General features: G+C 41.0%; 1 protein-coding gene and 1 long non-coding RNA gene across 2 annotated transcripts in view; both read right to left on the bottom strand.

The window, feature by feature from the left end:
* LOC122655632 (3-isopropylmalate dehydratase large subunit, chloroplastic) overlaps positions 1 to 19777 on the bottom strand; it is a 50646-nt gene that overhangs the window by 26820 nt on the left and 4049 nt on the right. Inside the window, exons 7-10 of the mRNA XM_043849884.1 lie at positions 13011 to 13085; positions 12738 to 12815; positions 12347 to 12442; positions 12179 to 12228 (exon numbers count right to left, since the gene is read on the bottom strand). Coding sequence (XP_043705819.1) covers positions 12179 to 12228; positions 12347 to 12442; positions 12738 to 12815; positions 13011 to 13085 — 299 coding nt within the window. The remainder of the gene's footprint in view (positions 1 to 12178; positions 12229 to 12346; positions 12443 to 12737; positions 12816 to 13010; positions 13086 to 19777) is intronic.
* Positions 2848 to 7922, bottom strand: LOC122655633. The gene is made up of 3 exons (XR_006331990.1): positions 7913 to 7922; positions 5273 to 5275; positions 2848 to 2961 (listed from the first exon to the last, which is right to left on the bottom strand). It is a non-coding gene; the product is annotated as an uncharacterized LOC122655633 (long non-coding RNA).

Raw genomic sequence — 19777 nt, 5'->3', positions numbered from 1 at the left:
GTCTAGCGGATACGACCATCCCAATTGGTGTAATCCTAAAGGGTAGCCTTTAAGTTATCCTTAATTGCACAAAAGGACAATCCTACCAAAGGTGTAACCTGAAAACCCCCGTTGGCAGAAACTTTTATTACATTTCTCCTTCACACAACTGACATCCACAATGGACCATAATCCATTGCACACTGATATGGGAGTGTCAAAACCAATGACCAGATATTAAAATGTTTGAAAACATTTTTCAAATAATATTTAATATAACCATAATAAAATCCATTTTTAAGACTCTTCAAAAACAAGTGTCGGGCCCCGACTAAGACCAATCGCTGTCAAAAAACTCACTCATATGGATGTTCTCCTTGACAAAAAGGCGATAGAAACGATATTGAGCATCAGCCTATTAACATTCATACCATGTACACCAAGCGGCTGGTGTGTAGGGAATCCTATTGGTAGGCATCAACCATTGGCAAACCATAAACGCACAAGACATAAAGGTAACAATGTCTCTCAGGTAAGGGAAAAAAATAACTACCAAAGATTTTTGTTGCCATACACAACTGGTGGTGAACCATTCAAAATTATCTACAGATAAATGTTCAACACATACATGTGTCCATATCTATATTTCCATTCCAATCCCCATTGGGGAAATATACAATATGGCAACCCTAGAATAGAGTGCCCAAGTCTATCCATAGTTGTGAACAAGGTTTAAGGTATCGGTAACGGGTATCGTATCAATCGGGTGATTTTAAGAGACATATCTTATCGTATCGGAGATACATATCAAACACTAGAAATACACATAGTTATGGTCATGATATACATGGAAATACACTTTTGGAACAAAAAACAATATAAATAAGCAATATATAACAAATATCATGCATAAATACTAAAATGGAGAATAATGTATAACCAAACAAGTGCATTAAATTGAAATTGTTATAAAAGATGAGGTTTATTACATGTTGTAATCGTCTATAGCCATAAAGTGTATTGGATGATGCAAAGGATGATGTTGTAGCACTCCTTAATACGTTTTTTAGTCCAAAAGTGTGAAAAACCAAGATTACATGCAAGATTTTAGACTCTTGGTTGAGAGTTTTCCTTCATTTTTCTGTTAGAATAGGAGTTGTATCGAGTCTGTGAGTAAAAAGGGCTTTTTTTATGGAATTTGTCGATGGTATCAGTATGTATCTGTATGTATCAAGATGGATGGTATCGATATGTATCAATCGTATCATATCGTATCGGCCCATAAATTTCAATACAATCCGAGACAACATTTCTTTTTTTTTTTTAAAAAGACGTATCGGTATGTATCTATTGGTACTGACCGATGCCGATACGTATTGGCCAATACGATATGATATGTACCATTACTTTAACCCCTGGTTGTGAACGAATAAACGGTACTAATGGGGGCAGTTTCACATAAAAGAATAAATATGACAAGCTAATGTAGTCCTAGATAGGATAGGATCCTACTAGGAGCCAGGTGAACAGAAGTTCTGAAGCTGCTAGCCGATTGGGATAGATTGGGGTATTTTAGGTCAGATCTAGGGTTACACTTGGGAGAATGGAGTTGGGTTTTATTTGGTAAAACTGGGCAGGTTATAAGGGTTTCAATGAACTAGGTTTGATAAGGTTTGAATGAGATTTTAAATTTCACAAAATTTAGGTTTAGGGTTTCGGGTTTTGGGAATGAAGGGAATGATGAGATTTAGGGTATAAAATTAGGTCAAGGGGTTCTGGTTCAGTGTCACTGGTATGGAGAGGGTGGTTCGGTTGAAGTTTGATGTGGTTTGGATGGTTGGTTAGGTCTGGACAGAGTTTAGAGGTTTTTAGGTTTCACAGAGATGAGGGGGAATGAGTTGCTGGAACTGTGGTGTGAGTTTGGGACAGATCTGATGGTGGAATGGAGCTGGGCGGGAAGCAGGCTTAGGTTGGAGGATTAGAAGACGAAGGGTAATTGCAGAAACTGTAAACAACTTACTGGAATGTAACCCTTCAGCAGCAGCTTGATAACTTGAAGAGGTCCTCCTGATCTGAACAGATGCAAGGAGTCACTGGAATCCACTAGCCCTTCACCTTGAGATCCACAATGCAGCACTCACACAAGGGGAGCAATGGCAGCAGCAGCAAAGGCAACAAAGCAGAAGTTTTTTTGAATAATTGAACTGTGGGGGAGCCTCCCACGATCTATCTTATTTATAATCAAAAGGGCCAAAGGCCTTACACTTATTCAGATCTGGATTAGGAATCCCAGATCTGATTCCTATTACAAAAACAATTCCAACCCTCTTAAAATAATGGAGGGGGGGACAAAACATAGCTTTAAAACAATTACTTAAAAGATGCTCTAAGAGCCAATAGGATTAAAACAAAACTAGGCAATAGAAAAGAGTCACTTAAATTGGACCATTGGTTGGACCGGTTCAGTTTAAGAGCTAAAAAAAAAACTAAGTACAAAAACAGAAATTTAAAATCTAAGGCTCCAACAATCAGCCCTAAAGTCTAGGGCTGTTTCTTCTGCTTCCGGATGCTTGGACTTGCATCAGCTCTCCCCGGCTTAAAAACATTCATCTCCGATGAATGGGTGAAGGACATGTAACGTTCATACAACTCGGGGTCAAGCTTCTTGAAATCATCTGCATGGATCCAAGTACTGTCCTGGCGTGGGCAACCTTTCCATTTGACAAGGAAGGAATGGTAACCTGTGTCATGTCGAGTGGTCTTGTGCATGTCATCTACAACCTCCTCGATCACATCTTCAGTGGGTGGCTTGTGTTGGGGCAGCCTTAGCATTTGTTAAGAATCACCATCGTCTAAGTAGTGTCCCACATACAAGTAAAGATCAGCCACATTAAACACATTGCTTATGCCCATATTAGCAGGCAACTCTAGAACATAAGCATTAGGTCTAATACGTTTCAGCACTTTGTACGGACCCATCTTCTTCGGGTAGAGCTTGCTATGAGCACCTGGCTGGTGTCTCTCTGGGTTGACTCTAACCACAATCATGTCTCCAGGCTTGAACTCAACATATCTTCGATGCTTGTCAGCTATAGCCTTGTAGTGATCAGTGCTGAGTGCAATTCTTCTTCTAACATCTGCATGCACCTCAGTGATATGGCGTAAAAACTAAAAACTCATCCGCTTCAATGCTAACCCTAGCTTGAGGGGGTAAAGGAACAAGATCAATGGGACGTTTGGGCTGAATTCCTAGCAAGATCTCAAAAGGAGTATGTCCAGTGGACCTGTTCACAGAGCTGTTGTAAGCAAACTCAGCAATGTCCAGGATGGAGGGCCATGTCTTCTCACAGTCTCTGACCAAACACCTTAGCAGATTACCAAGACTTCGGTTTATCACCTCTGTTTGCCCGTCTGTCTGTGGATGGAAGGCAGTAGAGAACAGCAGCTTCGTATTTGTCTTCATCCATAAGGTCCTCTAGAAGTAACTCATGAATTTCACATCCCTGCCAGAAACTATAGTGCTAGGCAGCAGCCCATGGATGCGAACTATTTCCTTGAAAAACAACTTGGCAATGTGGGAAGCATCAAGTGTTTTTCTACAAGGAATAAAGTGAGCCATCTTGGTGAATCTATCAACAACAACCATGATGGAATCGTACCTCTCACGAGTAGGGGGCAACCCAAGAACAAAATCCATGCAAATATCAACCCAAGGCTGGTGAGGAATCGGCAATGGTGAGTAGAGACTCGTGTTCTGCTGGTCACCCTTAGCTAACTGGCAAACTCGGCATCTCCTGATTACATGCTCCACATCCTTGGCCAAGTGAGGCCAATAGTACCGATCAGTCACTTGTAGGATGGTCTTGTCTTTCCCAAAATGTCCGCCTAAGCCTCCTCCATGTAACTCCCGTATGATGTGATGGCGTAGGGAAGAATCTAGTATACACAGTTGTGTACCAAGGAATAGATAACGATCATGTATAGCATAGTTAGGGTGCTATCCACCCTGCTTCAGATCAGCATATAGGACACTGAAGTCCTTGTCACTAGCATACTCATCACGTATCTGCTCAATGCTAAAAGCATGGGCTGAGAAAGTGTTCAAAGTCAGTATTTTTCTACTCAATGCATCAGCATTGTGTTCTCCTTTCCTAACTCATACTTTAAAGCAAAGTTAAACTCCTGTAGATAAGCAACCCACTTCGCATGCCTGTTGCTAATGGACTTCTGAGAGTGGAGGTGCTTGAGTGCTTCATGATCAGTGTATAGAACAAACTCCTTCCCAATGAGTTAATGTCTCCAACGGTGAACCACTTGAACAACAACATAAAGTTCAATGTCATAAGTGGAGTACCTTCGTTTGGCATCATTGAGCTTCTCACTGTAGAAAGCAATAGGATGTCCACCTTGCATCAAATCTCCTCCTAGACCAATATGAGAAGCATCTATAGCAACTTCAAATATTTGGTCAAAATTTGGTAGATGTAGAACTAGAGCTTCAGTCATCTTCTTCTTAATTACTTGGAAAGCTTTGTTGGCGGCTGCTGTCCATTCAAACTTTCCTTTGCCCTGCTTGGTACACTCAGTAATAGGTGCCATAATGTCACTGAAATTGCAAACAAATCGCCTGTAGAGTGATGCCAACCCATGAAAACTTCTAACTTATGTGAAGGACTTCGGAATAGGCCATTCAACAATGCTTTGGACCTTCTCCGGATCAGTTTCAACACCTTTCAAAGATACAATAAATCCAAGGAAGATCACCTTGGGCAGCATGAAGGAGCACTTCTTCAAATTGATATACAGCTTCTCCTGCCTGAGTACTCTTAGTACTTGCTTCAAGTGGTAAATATGCTCTTTCGGATGTTTACTGTACACCAAAATGTCATCATAGTAAACAACAAGAAATTTACCCATGAAAGGACGAAGTACCTATGTCATGACTCTCATGAAAGTGTTGGGTGCATTTGTCAGGCCAAAGGGCATAACCTTCCACTCAAACAAACCATCCTTGGTCTTGAAGGTTGTCTTCCATTCATCTCCAGAACGGATACGAATCTGATGATACGCACTTCTAAGATCAATTTTGGAGAAGATCATAGAACCGGAACAGCATGTCTAATACATCATCAAGTCTGGGGATAGGGAACCTGTACTTTATGGTAATTTTATTTATAGCCCTGTTGTTCACACACATACACCACGAACCATCCTTCTTTGGAGTCAATAAAGCTGGAACAGCACAAGGACTGAGGCTCTCTTGGATGAACCCCTTTTGGGGCAGCTCTCCAACTTGCTTCTTAAGCTCACCATGCTCTGTAGGACTCAATCTGTAGGCTGGAAGGTTGGGCAGAATTGAACCTGGCACCAAGTCGATGGCATGCTGAATGTCTCTCAGTGGAGGTAATTCATTGGGAAGTCCCCCTGGCACCACATCAGAAAAGTCATTCAATAGCTCCTTAATAGGCTGTGATAACTTAACTTCAGGCTGGGCAGCAACTTCTTGTGCCACCACAGCTAGGATCAGACCTGTATCATGGCTGGTCTGCTCAAATTCCTTTTGTGGAATAGCTAGTAGTTTGTTCTCATAATCTGTCCCCTTTTGATTTGTACGCATTGATTGGCGTTTGCGCATTTCTAAGGGTAGATTAAGAGGTTTAAAAAAAAACTTGTTGTCCCTTGTATTGGAACACACACTGGTTCTTCCTCCCAAGGATAGCAACATCATTATCATATAGCCAAGGTCTTCCCAGTAAAACATCAGTCATCTTCATTGGGATGATGTCGCACCATACCTCTTCTGAGTAGGCTTGAAGATGCAAAGGTACATTGCATCTCTTGTTCACCTCCAACTTGTTACCATTCAGCAGAGAGACTTTGTAGGATCAGGATCGTCTCCAGGGAGGTGTGCGCCCAAGGTGCTGCCAGGGGGCATCCAACAGTTGAGCTGTGCCGCACACATCTCGGCGCACGCCTAGGGATGTGTGCAGCACAGCCCAACGGCTGGCAGCACCCTGGGCGTGCTGGGCTCCCTGGAGACGAGCTAAATTCGACTTTGTAAGGCAATGGGTGCTTCTCTAATTTCAGATTAGCCTTCTTCACAAAGCCTTCAGAAACCACATTAATACAGTTGCCACTATCAACAATAACCTGGGCAGTGCGTTCTCCAGTTCGCATACGAGTGTAGAAGATGTAACTACGTCGCCAATCTTCTTCTTTGATTTCAGCCATCAATATGTGTGCCACAACATGAACACCTCGGTATCTTCATAATCATCACCATGGATAAGTCTTCATACAGTTATCCACATGTGGGCTGATCAGTGGGAAGTTGTAGGACGAGAAGAACTACCAGCAGAGAAACCTGGTCATGTAGAACCAGCAATAGAATTTCCTGGTCGTGTATAGCCAGAGGTAATAGGTTTGGAAGTTGGAAAATATTTTTTGGTGTCGACAGCTGGGGAACCAAACCGCCTATTTTCAGCCAATAACTCCTCAGCCTTTAGTGCCTTCTCAAAACAGTCCCTAACATCTCTGATGTCAGCTACTCCCATAGCTCTGACAATACCAGCCCTCAATCCGAGTCAAAACTGAGATAACATCTGAGTGGTACCCTCTCTAATGCCAGTACGAGAAGAAAGAGAATCAAACTTCTACATGTACTCAGATACGGTCATAATCCCTTGGTGTAGGGAGTTGAATTGATCCTATATCTATGCTCTGTAGTGCCTAAGTAGGTATTTCTCCCTCAAGTCATATCTCATATCTTCCCATGTAGTGGGTGCATTACCATCAAGTTCCATGTCCCTTTCTGCAGTTCGCCACCATTCTCGAGCAGGGCCAACTAGCTTGGTACGTGTCAATCTCATCTTTCTGTTTTCAAGCAAGTCATACCAATCAAAATAATCATCTAGAGCAACAAGCCAGTAATAGAATACCTGAGGATCATGATTCCCATAGAACTACTTTAACTCGAGCTTCACCTTCTGAGTATCATACCTTCGATTGGAAACTTCATCTATAAATAGGACCTCATGAACTCTTCAAAATTAGGCCTCCTAGGCTCTTCTCTGCTTATGTCGTCTCTGTGCCCATCTCTGTCATTCCTGTTATATCTGCGCCTATCTCTGTGATCCCTGTATCGTTGTGATCTCTGGAATGATCTCTGTGATCTCTATTTCTTCCCAGGGTTCCTTGTATTTCAAAATTAACTTGATATCTATCCTCTTCAAGAGGATTGTTGCTGTCCTTGTTTGGGGTAATCCTTTGCTCTTCTAATCGTGTTACCTTTTCATTCAACTTCTGCGGCATCTCCAGTTGGAAGTTAAAGACAGCAAGTGAACAAAGGAAAGATGAAGGTAGGAGGTTGAAGGAGAGAAGAAGAAGAGAAGAGAAAATGGTGCAATGTTGTGTGTTGGAGAATAAACTTCACTACACCTATATTACTTCACTAATGAGCTAAAAGAAATTACATACACCTCCCTAGGGAGGTAAAAGGTAAAACAGAAGAAATACAATATAAGGCAACTAGTTAACTAACTAGTTCCTAAAGTACTCCTACAACATACAAACTCTAACACTCCCCCTCAAGTTGGAGAATAAATATCATGCATTCCCAGCTTGCATAATAGGGTACCAAACTGAAGAGAAGAAAGCCCTTTAGTAAAGATGTCTGCCAATTGATCGCCAGTCTTCACAAAAGGGGTGCAAATGCAACCAGAGTCTATTTTCTCCTTGATGAAGTGCATGTCCACTTCGAGGTGCTTTGTTCTGTCGTGTTGCACAGGATTGTGAGCAATGCTTATGGCTGCCTTGTTATCACAATAGAGCCGCATAGGATCATTAGTATCAAACCTCAACTCTTAAACCAATCGTTTCAGCCATATAAGTTCACAAACTCCATGAGCCATTGCCCTAAATTTTGCCTCTACACTGGATCTAGCTACAACAGGTTGTTTCTTACTTCTCTATGTGACTAAATTATCACCAACAAACGTGCAATAGACAGATGTAGATCTTCTGTCTGAGATGGATCCAGCCCAATCAGCATCTGTGAAGCCCTCTCTCCTCAAGTGATCATGTTTGGCATACAATAGTCCTATCCCAGGGGAGGACTTCAAGTATCTAAGGATACGGTATACAGCATCCAAGTGCCCACTCTTGGGGGCATATAAACTGACTCACAACTCCCACTGCATAAGAAATATCTGGGCGCGTCATAGATAGATAGATGAGTTTCCCCACTAATCTTTGGTAATTCCCTGCATCAACAAGGGAGGGACCACAATCTTCTCCTAGTTTGTGATTCTGCTCAATAAGAGAACTTGCTGGTTTGTAGCCCAACATCCCTGTCTCTTTCAACAAATCAAGGACAAACTCCCTTTGACATATGTTAATTCCTTTCTTGGACCTTGACACTTCAATTCCCAAGAAATACTTTAAGGGACCCAAATCTTTAATCTCAAACTGTTGAGCCAAGTAGGTCTTCAGCCTAGCTATCTCAACTCTGTCATTTCCAGTCACAACAATGTCATCAACATAGACAATTAGGGTTGTGATGGTACCATTACCTCTCCGGGGAAATAAGGTATGGTCAGCTTGACTCCAGGAGTAACCATTCTTTATAATAGCCTGTCTGAACCAATCAAACCATGCTTTTGGAGATTGTTTGAGACCATATAAAGCCTTCTTCAGGAGACACACCTTGCCTTCAGCTGAAGGAAACTTGAAGCCAGGAGAGGGCTGCATGTACACTTCCTCCTCTAAGTCACCGTGGAGGAAAGCATTCTTCACATCAAACTGGAATAGAGGCCAATCTCTATTGGCTGCCAATGATAAGAGGACTCGAATAGAATTATGCTTAGCCATAGGAGCAAATGTCTCCTGAAAGTTAATCTCATACACTTGACTATACCCTTTGGCCACCAACCTTGCCTTGTATCTCTCGATTGTACCATCTGGTAGGTACTTGGCTGTGTAGACCCACCTGCATCCAACTGGAACTCTCCCCCTGGGAAGGTCAACCAGTTTCCAAGTACAGTCCTTCTCAAGAGCCATAATTTCCTCAGACATGGCTTGCTTCAACTTTGGGTCAGACATAGGTTCAGTAAGATATTTAATTTATTAGCGTTTTTAATTAGTTGGATTTATCTTGTAACCTTCTATTTTAGTAGGTTAATTAGTGATAAGATTGCTTTAGGATTTAATTAGAGATAGACTTGCATTAGGAATTTATTTCAGTTTTAAATTTAGATTAGGAGTTTTATTTTTTTTAAATACTATCTTGTAAGCAACGAAGGATCAGATTTGAGTGAATGAATGTTTGAGTTGTTTTGTTACCGGATTGATACGAACAATGGTTGTGTGACCATCTCTTATACTATCTTGTAAGCAACGAAGGATCAGAGTTGAGTGAATGAATGTTGAGTTGTTTTGTTACCGGATTGGTACGAACAATGGTTGTGTGACCATCTCTTCCCCCCCCCCCCCCCACGCTCCTTTGTGCGATTTCTTCTTTTATTTTCCTTCTCTTACTTTTCTTCTTCTCCTTTTCTGTTTTCCCCTGTTCCAGCGGTACTTTGCTTTTCCCAACTCAGATTCGATCAGTCCCTCCCTTCTTCTGTTCTCCCTCATCTTTTGGTAGTGTTCTCACCTGCCCCAGGCAACACTAACCCCAGAGTTTCACTCTCAAAATCCTGTTCTGTTGAGATATACTTACCAGCACCCATACCTGAACCTGCAACTCTTGCTGGCTTTGATTGCAGAAGAGTTGTTCCAGTTCTTTGGATGCTGGATCTACCTGATATTGGGGAGAGGACAAGGGAACCCTTAAGCGATACTTAGCTGAGAACTACAGGGCCATCTACGGCCATTCTCGAAATCCCCCAGTTGAACTCCACTTCCTCAGTGATGCTGGTTCGATTTCTGGAGGTTGAAGACATCCTTTTGGTGATATATTAAACCCTTTTATGGTTCTTTCCAATATTACCCTTCCTTCTTAGAACTATTACCCTCTATCCTTATTTTTATTTTATTTCCTAGTTTACCCTTTCCACTAGCACCTTACAAATCCATTGCTTTTGTTTGGGAGTTCTGTTTATTTACAATTCTGCCACCCCTTTTATGAGCTTCACATTAATTACAAAATTGCCATCCTCCAATAGGCATTGAATTATTTACTATTCCGCCACTAGAACTTGGATTTGAGTGTTTCCTTGCTTGGGTGGGCCATAGTTGTCATGGCGTCACCATATCGACGCCATGGCATCATATCGCTGGAGAAGTGGGCATATCGACCACCGATATGGATGATGTAAGAATAGCGACCGATATGGCCTCCATGTCGTTGCCATGGCGCCGCCATGGACGCCATACCACGACATATGGCCATATCGGGCGACATGGTTGTTTCAAATTATAAAACTTAATTTTTTAACAATAAATCTTTTTAACCATTTTTTATTTTAATGCTTTTTCCTTAACATAAAAAAAATTAAAAAAACATCAAACAGAAAACACTAATACACTATTGAATAATACATATTCACATCAGCAAATTTTATTTATTTTTATTTAGATGGGTTGTTTATTAGCTTTATTCACTCAATATAAATTACGTTCTTGTAATTGTTATTTTGTTTTGTTACTTTTGTAGTCACTTTCATATGAATCATATCTCAACTGTCATGATTTTTCAACTTTATTATCAGCAAGACTATTGCTATCAATTATTTGATAATCCATGATTTCATATACACTAATGGATATTACACTTTCATGAATTAAACCATAGTAGATTAGTAGTACGCTTTCATGTTAATTTTTTGATGTTATAGGGTATATATTATAGCATACTAAATGACATTAAAAATAGAGAAAATAAAAAATAAAACATGGTCGATATGATCGCCATGGCAACACCATGGCGGGCGACATGTCGATATATCGACATGACATCCCTCCACCGACTTGGATCGCCGTGACGACGTGACAACTATGGGGTGGGCCCGTAAGCAACCCAACAAGGGTTATTCCAACCCAAGTTTGCATCACCCAAGGCTGAGATAGCCCACTGTCTCCAACCCCCTTCTATCCTTCTATCCCTTCTTCTTCTCTATTTTCTGTTTTATTCTTTACTTTCTATTTTTGTTTTCTCTGCAATTGAGTGATTTGTGAGGTATCAAACCTACTGTGGAGGCGATTCTTAGCTGCTGAATATTTCTTATATATTCGGTGGTGTACTTACGATTGCAAGACTACATCTACCTGCGGCACCCTGGTTCTGAACTCTCTGGGCAGCCCCATCCATTGGTTTGCTCTTGAGTTATTAACTCTTCCGTATTCTGTCCAAGTATTCTGTTATTTGGTCACTACGATTCTAGTCAACTGTAGGTGTGTTAGTGTTAATCCTTTTCAGCCTAGCACTTCTACATTAGTTCCATTCTTGTTTGGTTGAGTTTTAGGAAGTTACAACCTAATTTAGGGAGTGAGTCTACCGCTGGTTTCTCTCCTTTGAGACACACTTGTGTGGGCCCATAACTCCATAAGTGAACCCAACAAGGTTTCAGAACCCTGGGTTCCGCATCAGCCCCACATGTAGGACATGACCACATTTACATGTGACAAATAGATTTAGTATGTAAAAACAAATAATGTTGGAAATGTCTGTAATTCTGATGCTCCAAGAATGTTGGAGTTCTAGGCACTCTGGAGATCTTTCTTCTTGAACTACATGTTTATGTTACTTGTTGAGATTCCAAGTGGACGAATAACAAATCGATTTTTCAGACCCAGGCATCCCCCAACCAAAGCATTGACAGAGTGCAGTTCGGATATGAGAGTTGCCATCTTTCTGGAGATATAGGTGAGAAGTCTAGTCCTCCTCCCATTGGCTTTCATACTATACAGGCATGATGATGAATACTTTCCCTCTTTCTTCGTTTTAATCTAAATTAAAAAACATCTGATGTCATAGTGATGCAATCAAATAATCATGTTTGTAATTTTGGATGACACAAGTTTTTATTTTTTTATTTTTTTATAAGCAGCACAAATATTATAATTATATTGTCAAGACTTGAACGAAAAAACATATTGGAAAGAATAACAACCATTCAATGATATAATTAGAAAAAGAGAATCAAGGAAAAAGGAACAACAGATAGTTCATTTCCTTTAGGGAAAAGTTGGTATTCCTTACCTTGCTTGTTCATCACTGTATACTGGTTCAAAAGCTTTCGATGTCTTATCCTGTGAGGAAGCAAAGCCACAACCTCAATTGAATACTTCTTGCAAGATTATGTACAAATCAACTCATACACATAAATGTTCATCAATAAAACATACTAAATAGACCTATTGTACTAACCTCAAGGTATTTAAAAGTGGTATTATCAGCTGGCACAACACCATTTTTACCCCCAGCTTCAACAACCATGTTGCACAATGTCATCCTTTCTTCCATCTGTCACATCAAATCAATAAAGCAATGAATATTTAAAAGGCTAAGCTCCCACCTGAAATAATACATAAAGGGCAAGAGATCGCTGTCTGGTCGTGTGGCCCCTGCACCAACGCAGGGGCCAATAAACACATGTGCAGGGGCATCAATATGGATGGGATTTTTTATTTCACGTGGGCAGAGCTGTAATTTAATGCACTCCTGTGTCTGGACGCAGGATCCACGCGACCAGGCAGCGTTATTTTTCCCATAAATAAATATCAGAAATAATCCAATTATTTCTTCTATATGTACTTACAGTTAAACTCTCAACAGTAGAGCCAACAAACTCCATGGACTTGTAAGTTGCCCCAGAGACAGTAATTTCACCGATAATCTGCACAGATCAGTAAACATTGGTGAAGTATTGAATTAAGAAAGCCAAAGTAGCTTATATAGCACATACCCACAATGACTTAAATCATGCTGCTGGGGAATGGGAGGGGGGAGGAGGAGGGTACATACTACCCTAAAAGGGTAACACTGTCAACTTTCAAAGAAATGAGATGTCTAAAACATCAAAGAGACTCACTTGCAAAATCAAATCCTTTGCAAGCAGATAATCGGGCATCTCACCATCCATTACAAATCTCAGTGTTGGGGGCACCTGCAATTTGAACAAGCATAAAAACTTTAGGTAGCCAATAGAGATTATCAAAAGAATCTAACCTTCAAGTCCATTAAAGACCATCTACTTATGCTAGGAAATAAGGACTTCTGTAAAAAAAAAAAAAATCAATTTTCAGAACATAATTCAGTGGTCATCAATCAGAAAGGAAGAGATCTCTGGAGGATGGCTTAAAGAGGCTTGACTTTTGGCTTCCATGAGGAACATATCATGAAAATGGATGTCCAGAAAAGCTGATGTTCCATCTGATAATTAGCCAAGCAGTGACAAACCCAAACCACTCAACATATCAGATCCTACCAGGGTAAGGTAAGTGCTATTTCACAATGTTAAAACCAAGCGAACTCAGAATGCAGTATTATAAGGGTGGCAATCGGTACGGTATCCAGTATGGTAAACTGTACATTCACCTCAGACCGAAACCGTACCGAATACCGATCGGTACAGGTATCTCATACTGATACTGTACCATCTACAGGTCGGTACAGTATGGTTCATTTTTACCATTTTTTCCATACCGATGCGGTACAGGTATCTCGTATAAACGGTGTTGTAGACCTAAAAAGGACTACAAGCCAAAATCGATTCTGGTTTTGAGGTTAAGAAAGAGGGCTAATGATGAGGGTTTTCTGGACAGAAAAGGGGCTGTAAATGAAAGAAGGGGTGCAGGGAAGATTAGGGATAGCTTGAATGACTTACTTGAAGATGGTCTGCTGTAATGGCTGATAGAGGCTTGAGGTTGAAGATGGTCTGCTGTAATGACTGATGGAGACTCGAGGTTGAAGATGATAAATAAGAAAAGATAAATTAGACAACTAGAGTCCCACTAGTGTCCCACCATAGGAGTCCCACCTACGCTACTTGATAAACTCACAAGCAAAGTTCTCATAAGAGAGGAGACTAAGTCTTTTTTGAATAAATTAGACAACTAGAATCCCACTAGTGTCCCACCATTGGAGTCCCACCTAGGCTACTTGATAAACTCACAAGTAAAGTTCACATAAGAGAGGAGACTAAGTCTTTTTTGAATAATTCTGGAATGGATCTATAGCCTCCACGATTTTTGTATTTATAGGGGAAGAGAAGGCTGAGCATCCTCTTGAGATACATGCATAAGAATTAAAGAGACTTTTGGAATTCCAAGACAAGTGGAATTCCAACACCTAGAAATTAAACCCCATTACATAAAAACTATCCCCAAGAAAATAGAAAATTGTTCCAAGACCTTGGAACTACAAACAAGACCAAAATAAAAGAAAGCAATAAACCTGTCTAGGAATATGAAAAGGCATAAATAAAGCCAGCCTCTGTGGGGCCAGTTTGACAGCTCCAAGGAGTCCACGTTTTGGGCTGGTTGGGTCCAAAGTGAGACTTAATTCTTGCTGGGCCCAATGAGGAACTTGGGCTGGGATTTCTTGGAGCTGTCAACATGTATATAACCCAACCCTAGACTTCCTAAGAAAAGAAGCCCAATTTGGTGATAAAACTGCATAAGTCGGTCCAAGGTAGTGTATCTGCATCAATTCCCTCGGTGTTGAGAAAAACTCGTCCACGAGTTTAGTAGAATGGTAGAAAAAAAGCTCACGAGCGGGGCTATAGGTTCCATGTCTGCAACTTGAAGAAAATCCAAAAATATGAAGCTTTGGGGGTGCATCCATGGCTGGAAAATCATGGGGAAGAAGGAACTCATGATGTGGAATAGCTTTCACTACACTGGAATCCGTCGTTACTCGATCGACGATCTGCTCATCTGTCGTTGCCACTATTGGCTGTTCTGGTTGAGGTTGTATCACTGGTGCTACCTCTTTTGGTTTGGAACAAACGTCATCAACTAACCCATGAAGAATGAATGTCTAGGGCATGTGAAAAGGATGTAGAGTGCACAAGTTTCCGTCACAATCAATGATGCCTTTTCATTTGTCTAGCCATTCACGACCCAATTTAATAACACGCCGGAGAATCAAATACTTCACAATGAGCTCCATCACAATAATAAGAAACGGAGAATTCGACAAATACATAATCCTCAAAGTGAATAATGATCTGGTCGTTCTTTGATAACATCTCTACTAGGGCTGCAACAGGGTCGGGTTGGGCCGGGCTTTATAGAACCCTAGCCCAACCCTAAGTCCCCTTAGCTGGGCCCAGGCCCGACCCAACCCTGACTCAGGGCCAGAAAAATCCAACCCTGACCCGCCCTCAGGGTCTGATCGGGCCGACCCTGATTGGCCCTGATCATGGGGAGGGGGAAAGAAATGCATGGGCTAGAATGGGCTGGGAAGAACATTATTAATTTTACATAAAATAACAATATAATAAATTATATTATAACACTTATTGTCTTCATATATAATATATTATATAAAAAAATGTGGGTGAAATTTAAAGTTTATAATGTATAAATTATATCAATATATATTTTATAGTGTAACTGAAATCAGGGTCGGGCCGGGCCGGGCCAAGCTTAGCTCGAGGCCTCAACCCTAACCCGACCCGACCCTAACTCAGGGTCAGAAATTTCCAGCCCTGACCCGCCCTCAGGGCCAAATATCTCAACCCAGACCCTGTTCAGGCTCAGGGCGGGCCAGGGCGGGTTCGGGTCGACAGGGCCAAACTTGCACCCCTAATCTCTACCACAGATCGTGAGACGAAATTGTTGCTTTGCCCCTCATCAATAAACAACATAGCAAGCTTTCCATTGGGCAAACACACTCTAAACTTAAACACAAAGAAGTCCATGGCCATGGTTGTATTCAGAATCGGTAAGGGTCCACACAAATAAAAGGATACCCAAATCAAGAGTTAATGGCCAACAATAAATAGATGAAGTTTATGACAATAATGGCAGAATTGTAAAAAAGTACAAGTTCCTAAAAGGAGGGGGACTTGAGATGAAATTCCTCCCAGCGAAGGATCTTCCATATATCAAACTCAAGAAGACAGCTGGTACATTTCTCTTATGGCGAGTTGACTCGGACGGCATTCTCAGACCCTATCCGAACTCGTCGGAGTCGAGTTCTTTTCAAAGGAGGAGAGCTGATGCAGTTGCCTTAGCCTGGCTGGACTGACATGACCCACTTTGGATGCTCAAACCAAAGACTGGTCCTAAACCGGTTTTCTGGTCTGGCAACGGCTGGTAGTTCACTTAGGGTGCAATAGTTAGTTTGATTTATTTACTTCATGGGTAGATTACGTAGGAGGTTGTTAGGTAGTTTCTTTTCTTTAGCTATGGTCTATTTTGGTAGTTTCCTTTTTGGGTTGTTTCCATTTTAGTTACGTTTCTATTCTTATGCAAGACTATTTTCTATTTATTCATTGTAATAGTAGGAGAACACAGATTTGAAGATTTGAGAATTGAACATCAAAGTTGGACTTGCTGGTTTGTGCAAGAAGTGGTTGTGCATGTGTGTTCCCTCTTCTCTCTTTACCCCCTGCAACTCTGACTTCTCCCAAGTTCCCCTCTTCTCCTAACCGGCCCTCCACCAATTTGATATCAGAGCCGAAGGATCCATCTCCTTCCCCTATCAACCTCTCTCATTCCCTTATCCCAAAATCTCTGTCCCGTTACTGCTCTATGTACCAGTAGCAGTAACCAAAAAGAAAAAGCCAATCCCATCCTCGCCATCGCACTAAAACCCTACCCCAACCCCACAATCTATCGACTTCCACAGAAACCCCATCCCATTCATCCAAAAAAAAAAAAAAACACCCTTCAATTACACCCTCTTAGCAAGAATCCCAAACCACCGGCCACTGAAACCCAGTCCCATCTCTCCCGATTTCCCTTAGCAGAACCCCCACTGCCTTCCCTTTCCCCCTGTGAACCGATCGAACATTCCCATCCTTTGGTTCCACCAATTGGACAAAAAAAAAAAAGCAGCAGTAGCAGAGACGAGATAGTGAGAGGCATCGAACCAGAGAAAAAAGAAGAAGCGAAGAGAGGGTGAGACAGCAAGCAAAAAAAAAAAAACTGTACCTGTTTCAGAACTGTCGCCTCAGTCGACTCCCCAAATCAGTGCCATCCCTCGAAGTCGCATATCCCCATTAAAGTCAAAGTCAAAGTCAAAGTCACTGCCTCTTGCTGGTTTCAGTCCTGTCGAAGTCCACATCTCTGCACTTTTTTTTCTCCACAGAAGCCGAGTGAAGAACTCTTCTGAGCACCCAAACCCCACTGTTTCTCCCTGCTCAAGTCGAACACGGTAACCCCAAGGCCCCATTTGTGTCTTTCTTTTTTATTTTCCTAAAATGCCCCCTCTAGTTTAGCCTCATTCTGTTATTATCCTTTCATTTAAAACCTACTTTTCCAATAATACCCCCACTTTATTCTTTTAGTTTATTTAGGTCCTTTTATTTTTATTTCCAGAATTGCCCCTCCATCAACGTGATTTGTTTTCTTTGTTTTTCACTATTAACTGTTGTGCCATTCTTTCTCCAGTTGCCATTATTTACTGTTTTGCCATTACCCTTTGAGTGTTCTCTTGTTTTCCCTTCACCATGGTAGCCAATAGTGAGGTTCTTCAACAGCTCAACTCCTATAAGGCTGAAACCGATGCCAAATTGGACACACTCACTACTACCGTCAATTCCATTCAGACAATGATGGAATCTATGCAAGCTTCGATTGACCGACTGGTGGCTTCTAAGAAAGGAAAGAGTCCCATGCTATCTGGGGATTCTTCCAACTTCACCCCACTACCACCACCATATGGGGCTGGACAATATAAAGGAGGAGTGGACAAAGCAGCAAGGTTGGAAGTCATTGATTCTTATGGGGACCATATCCCGAAGCAATATCTCGATTGGGTCCATAGTTTGGAAATTTTTTTCAGATGGTACAACTAGACAGAGGCCAGGAAAGTAATACTTGCAGAAGGGAAGTTAAAAGGTACGGCTCGGGTTTGGTGGATCAAACACCAACAACAGAACCGTACTCGAGGTCTTGGCCAAGTTACTACATGGGCTGAGATGCAAAATGCAATGGACCGGCGATTCCAACAGGCTGATTACAAGCAGCATGTACACCTCAAATTTGTGCAGCTGCAACAGGATAGTTTGTCAGTTGGGGAGTACATGGCCAAGTTCTATTACTTAGCCACTCGATCTGAATTTGAGTGGAACGAGGTAGTTTTAATGGTGCAGTTCCGCTATGGCTTGCATCCACAAATTAGTGCCACACTTGCCGCCAGTAGACTGCCTACTATGGAGGAAGCAGTTCAGGTGGCATATTAGGTAGAGGAAATTTTGAATTAATATCACTTGTTTAAAATTAATATCAGTTGCTCTGATACCAGCAAGTCCAACTTCAATATTCAACTCTTGAGACAAGTCATAAATACGAGAAAAGTTATTTTGTCCAAAGTACATTAAAATACTCCCACAACGCCTTAATAGTATCAATATATGTCACCAAATCGAAAATTTTGGTTCTCCATAGAATTCAGCATCTGTCCCAAGATTTTAGCATCAATAGTATCCCATAATGAGTCATCATCAGGTTTAATCTTAAACAAGTGTTCCTGCTAATCACGTCCGGTCAAAACAAACTTAACAATTTTCTTCCATTGTTGAAAGTTGGTGATCCCCTCCAATTTCTTTCCAGTAATACGATTGGAGGAAGAGAAAACTTCGGTCATCACAGACTTTGAATTATCAGACATTATGCACAGCCAACTTGATGGAGTAAAGTTGCCAAAAAAAAAAAGGAGGTAATAATTCTTGAAAATTTTGATTTTGCCAAAAACTCTGACAAAAAATCGATTCCAAGAAAAGGTAATCCACGCAAAATTCTGCTGTCAAGTAACGTTAAAAAAAGGCTAGCACACTCTAAAAATTCCAGTTAAACAAAGAGAGAATCCAAAAAATCAATCTCAAAACCTTGTGAAAAATTGATTTTCCACCCTGGAAAAATCGATCTCAAAACCCTGACAAGTGCTGCGATTTTATTCCTTGGCTTCCAACGCAATCTTCACTCCATCAAACTCCATCAAACACTTCCACAAACACAAAGAGAGACCTAGTTCTTAATTTAGAACATGAACTAGTCTCTGAGTAGTCCCAAAACACAGCATAGGGTGTTGCACCCCTTCAAACAAAAAATAGAAGAAACCGCAAACCTTCAATCTCCCACGAACACTTCAACTCCAATAGTAGGATTAAGAAAAGAGAAGAAGACAACCAAAGAGAGCTGTAACAGTGCCTATAGCTCTGATACCATGTTAATAATGAGAGAAAAAGAAAGATAAGAGAAGGGAAAATCGAGAGAGAGAATTGATGTGCAACTTGGTAGTTACACATTATGTGTAATCTCCCACTAAACCTCACTATATATAACTAAGGACATAATAGGAAAATAAAATAAAATAACAAATTACAAAGCTTGACTAAACTACCCTCCTCACAAGTCTCGGTATTAGCGTCAGGCACTAATACTGAGACTCACATGAATCTTGATAACACAAAGAAATAAAATAAGTGGGCTTATTTTAGTGGAAATGAATCTTGGGTTGGCTTCTATACGTATTGGGCCTTTGGTCCAATGGGTTTTCATTGTTATTGGACACTTTCATGGGCCTATAATATGAAAAAGAGTTAGGACTATAGGATTTACTAATTAGTTAAGTTGGAGTCAAAGCCCAAGGTCTAAGTATGAATTGTATTTGGAGTCCAAGAAT

Source organism: Telopea speciosissima, chromosome 3 (assembly GCF_018873765.1).
Source record: "Telopea speciosissima isolate NSW1024214 ecotype Mountain lineage chromosome 3, Tspe_v1, whole genome shotgun sequence".
NCBI lineage: Eukaryota > Viridiplantae > Streptophyta > Magnoliopsida > Proteales > Proteaceae > Telopea > Telopea speciosissima.
The sequence above is the reverse complement of the archived record's forward strand: the minus strand, read 5'-3'. Positions and strand labels throughout refer to the sequence as shown.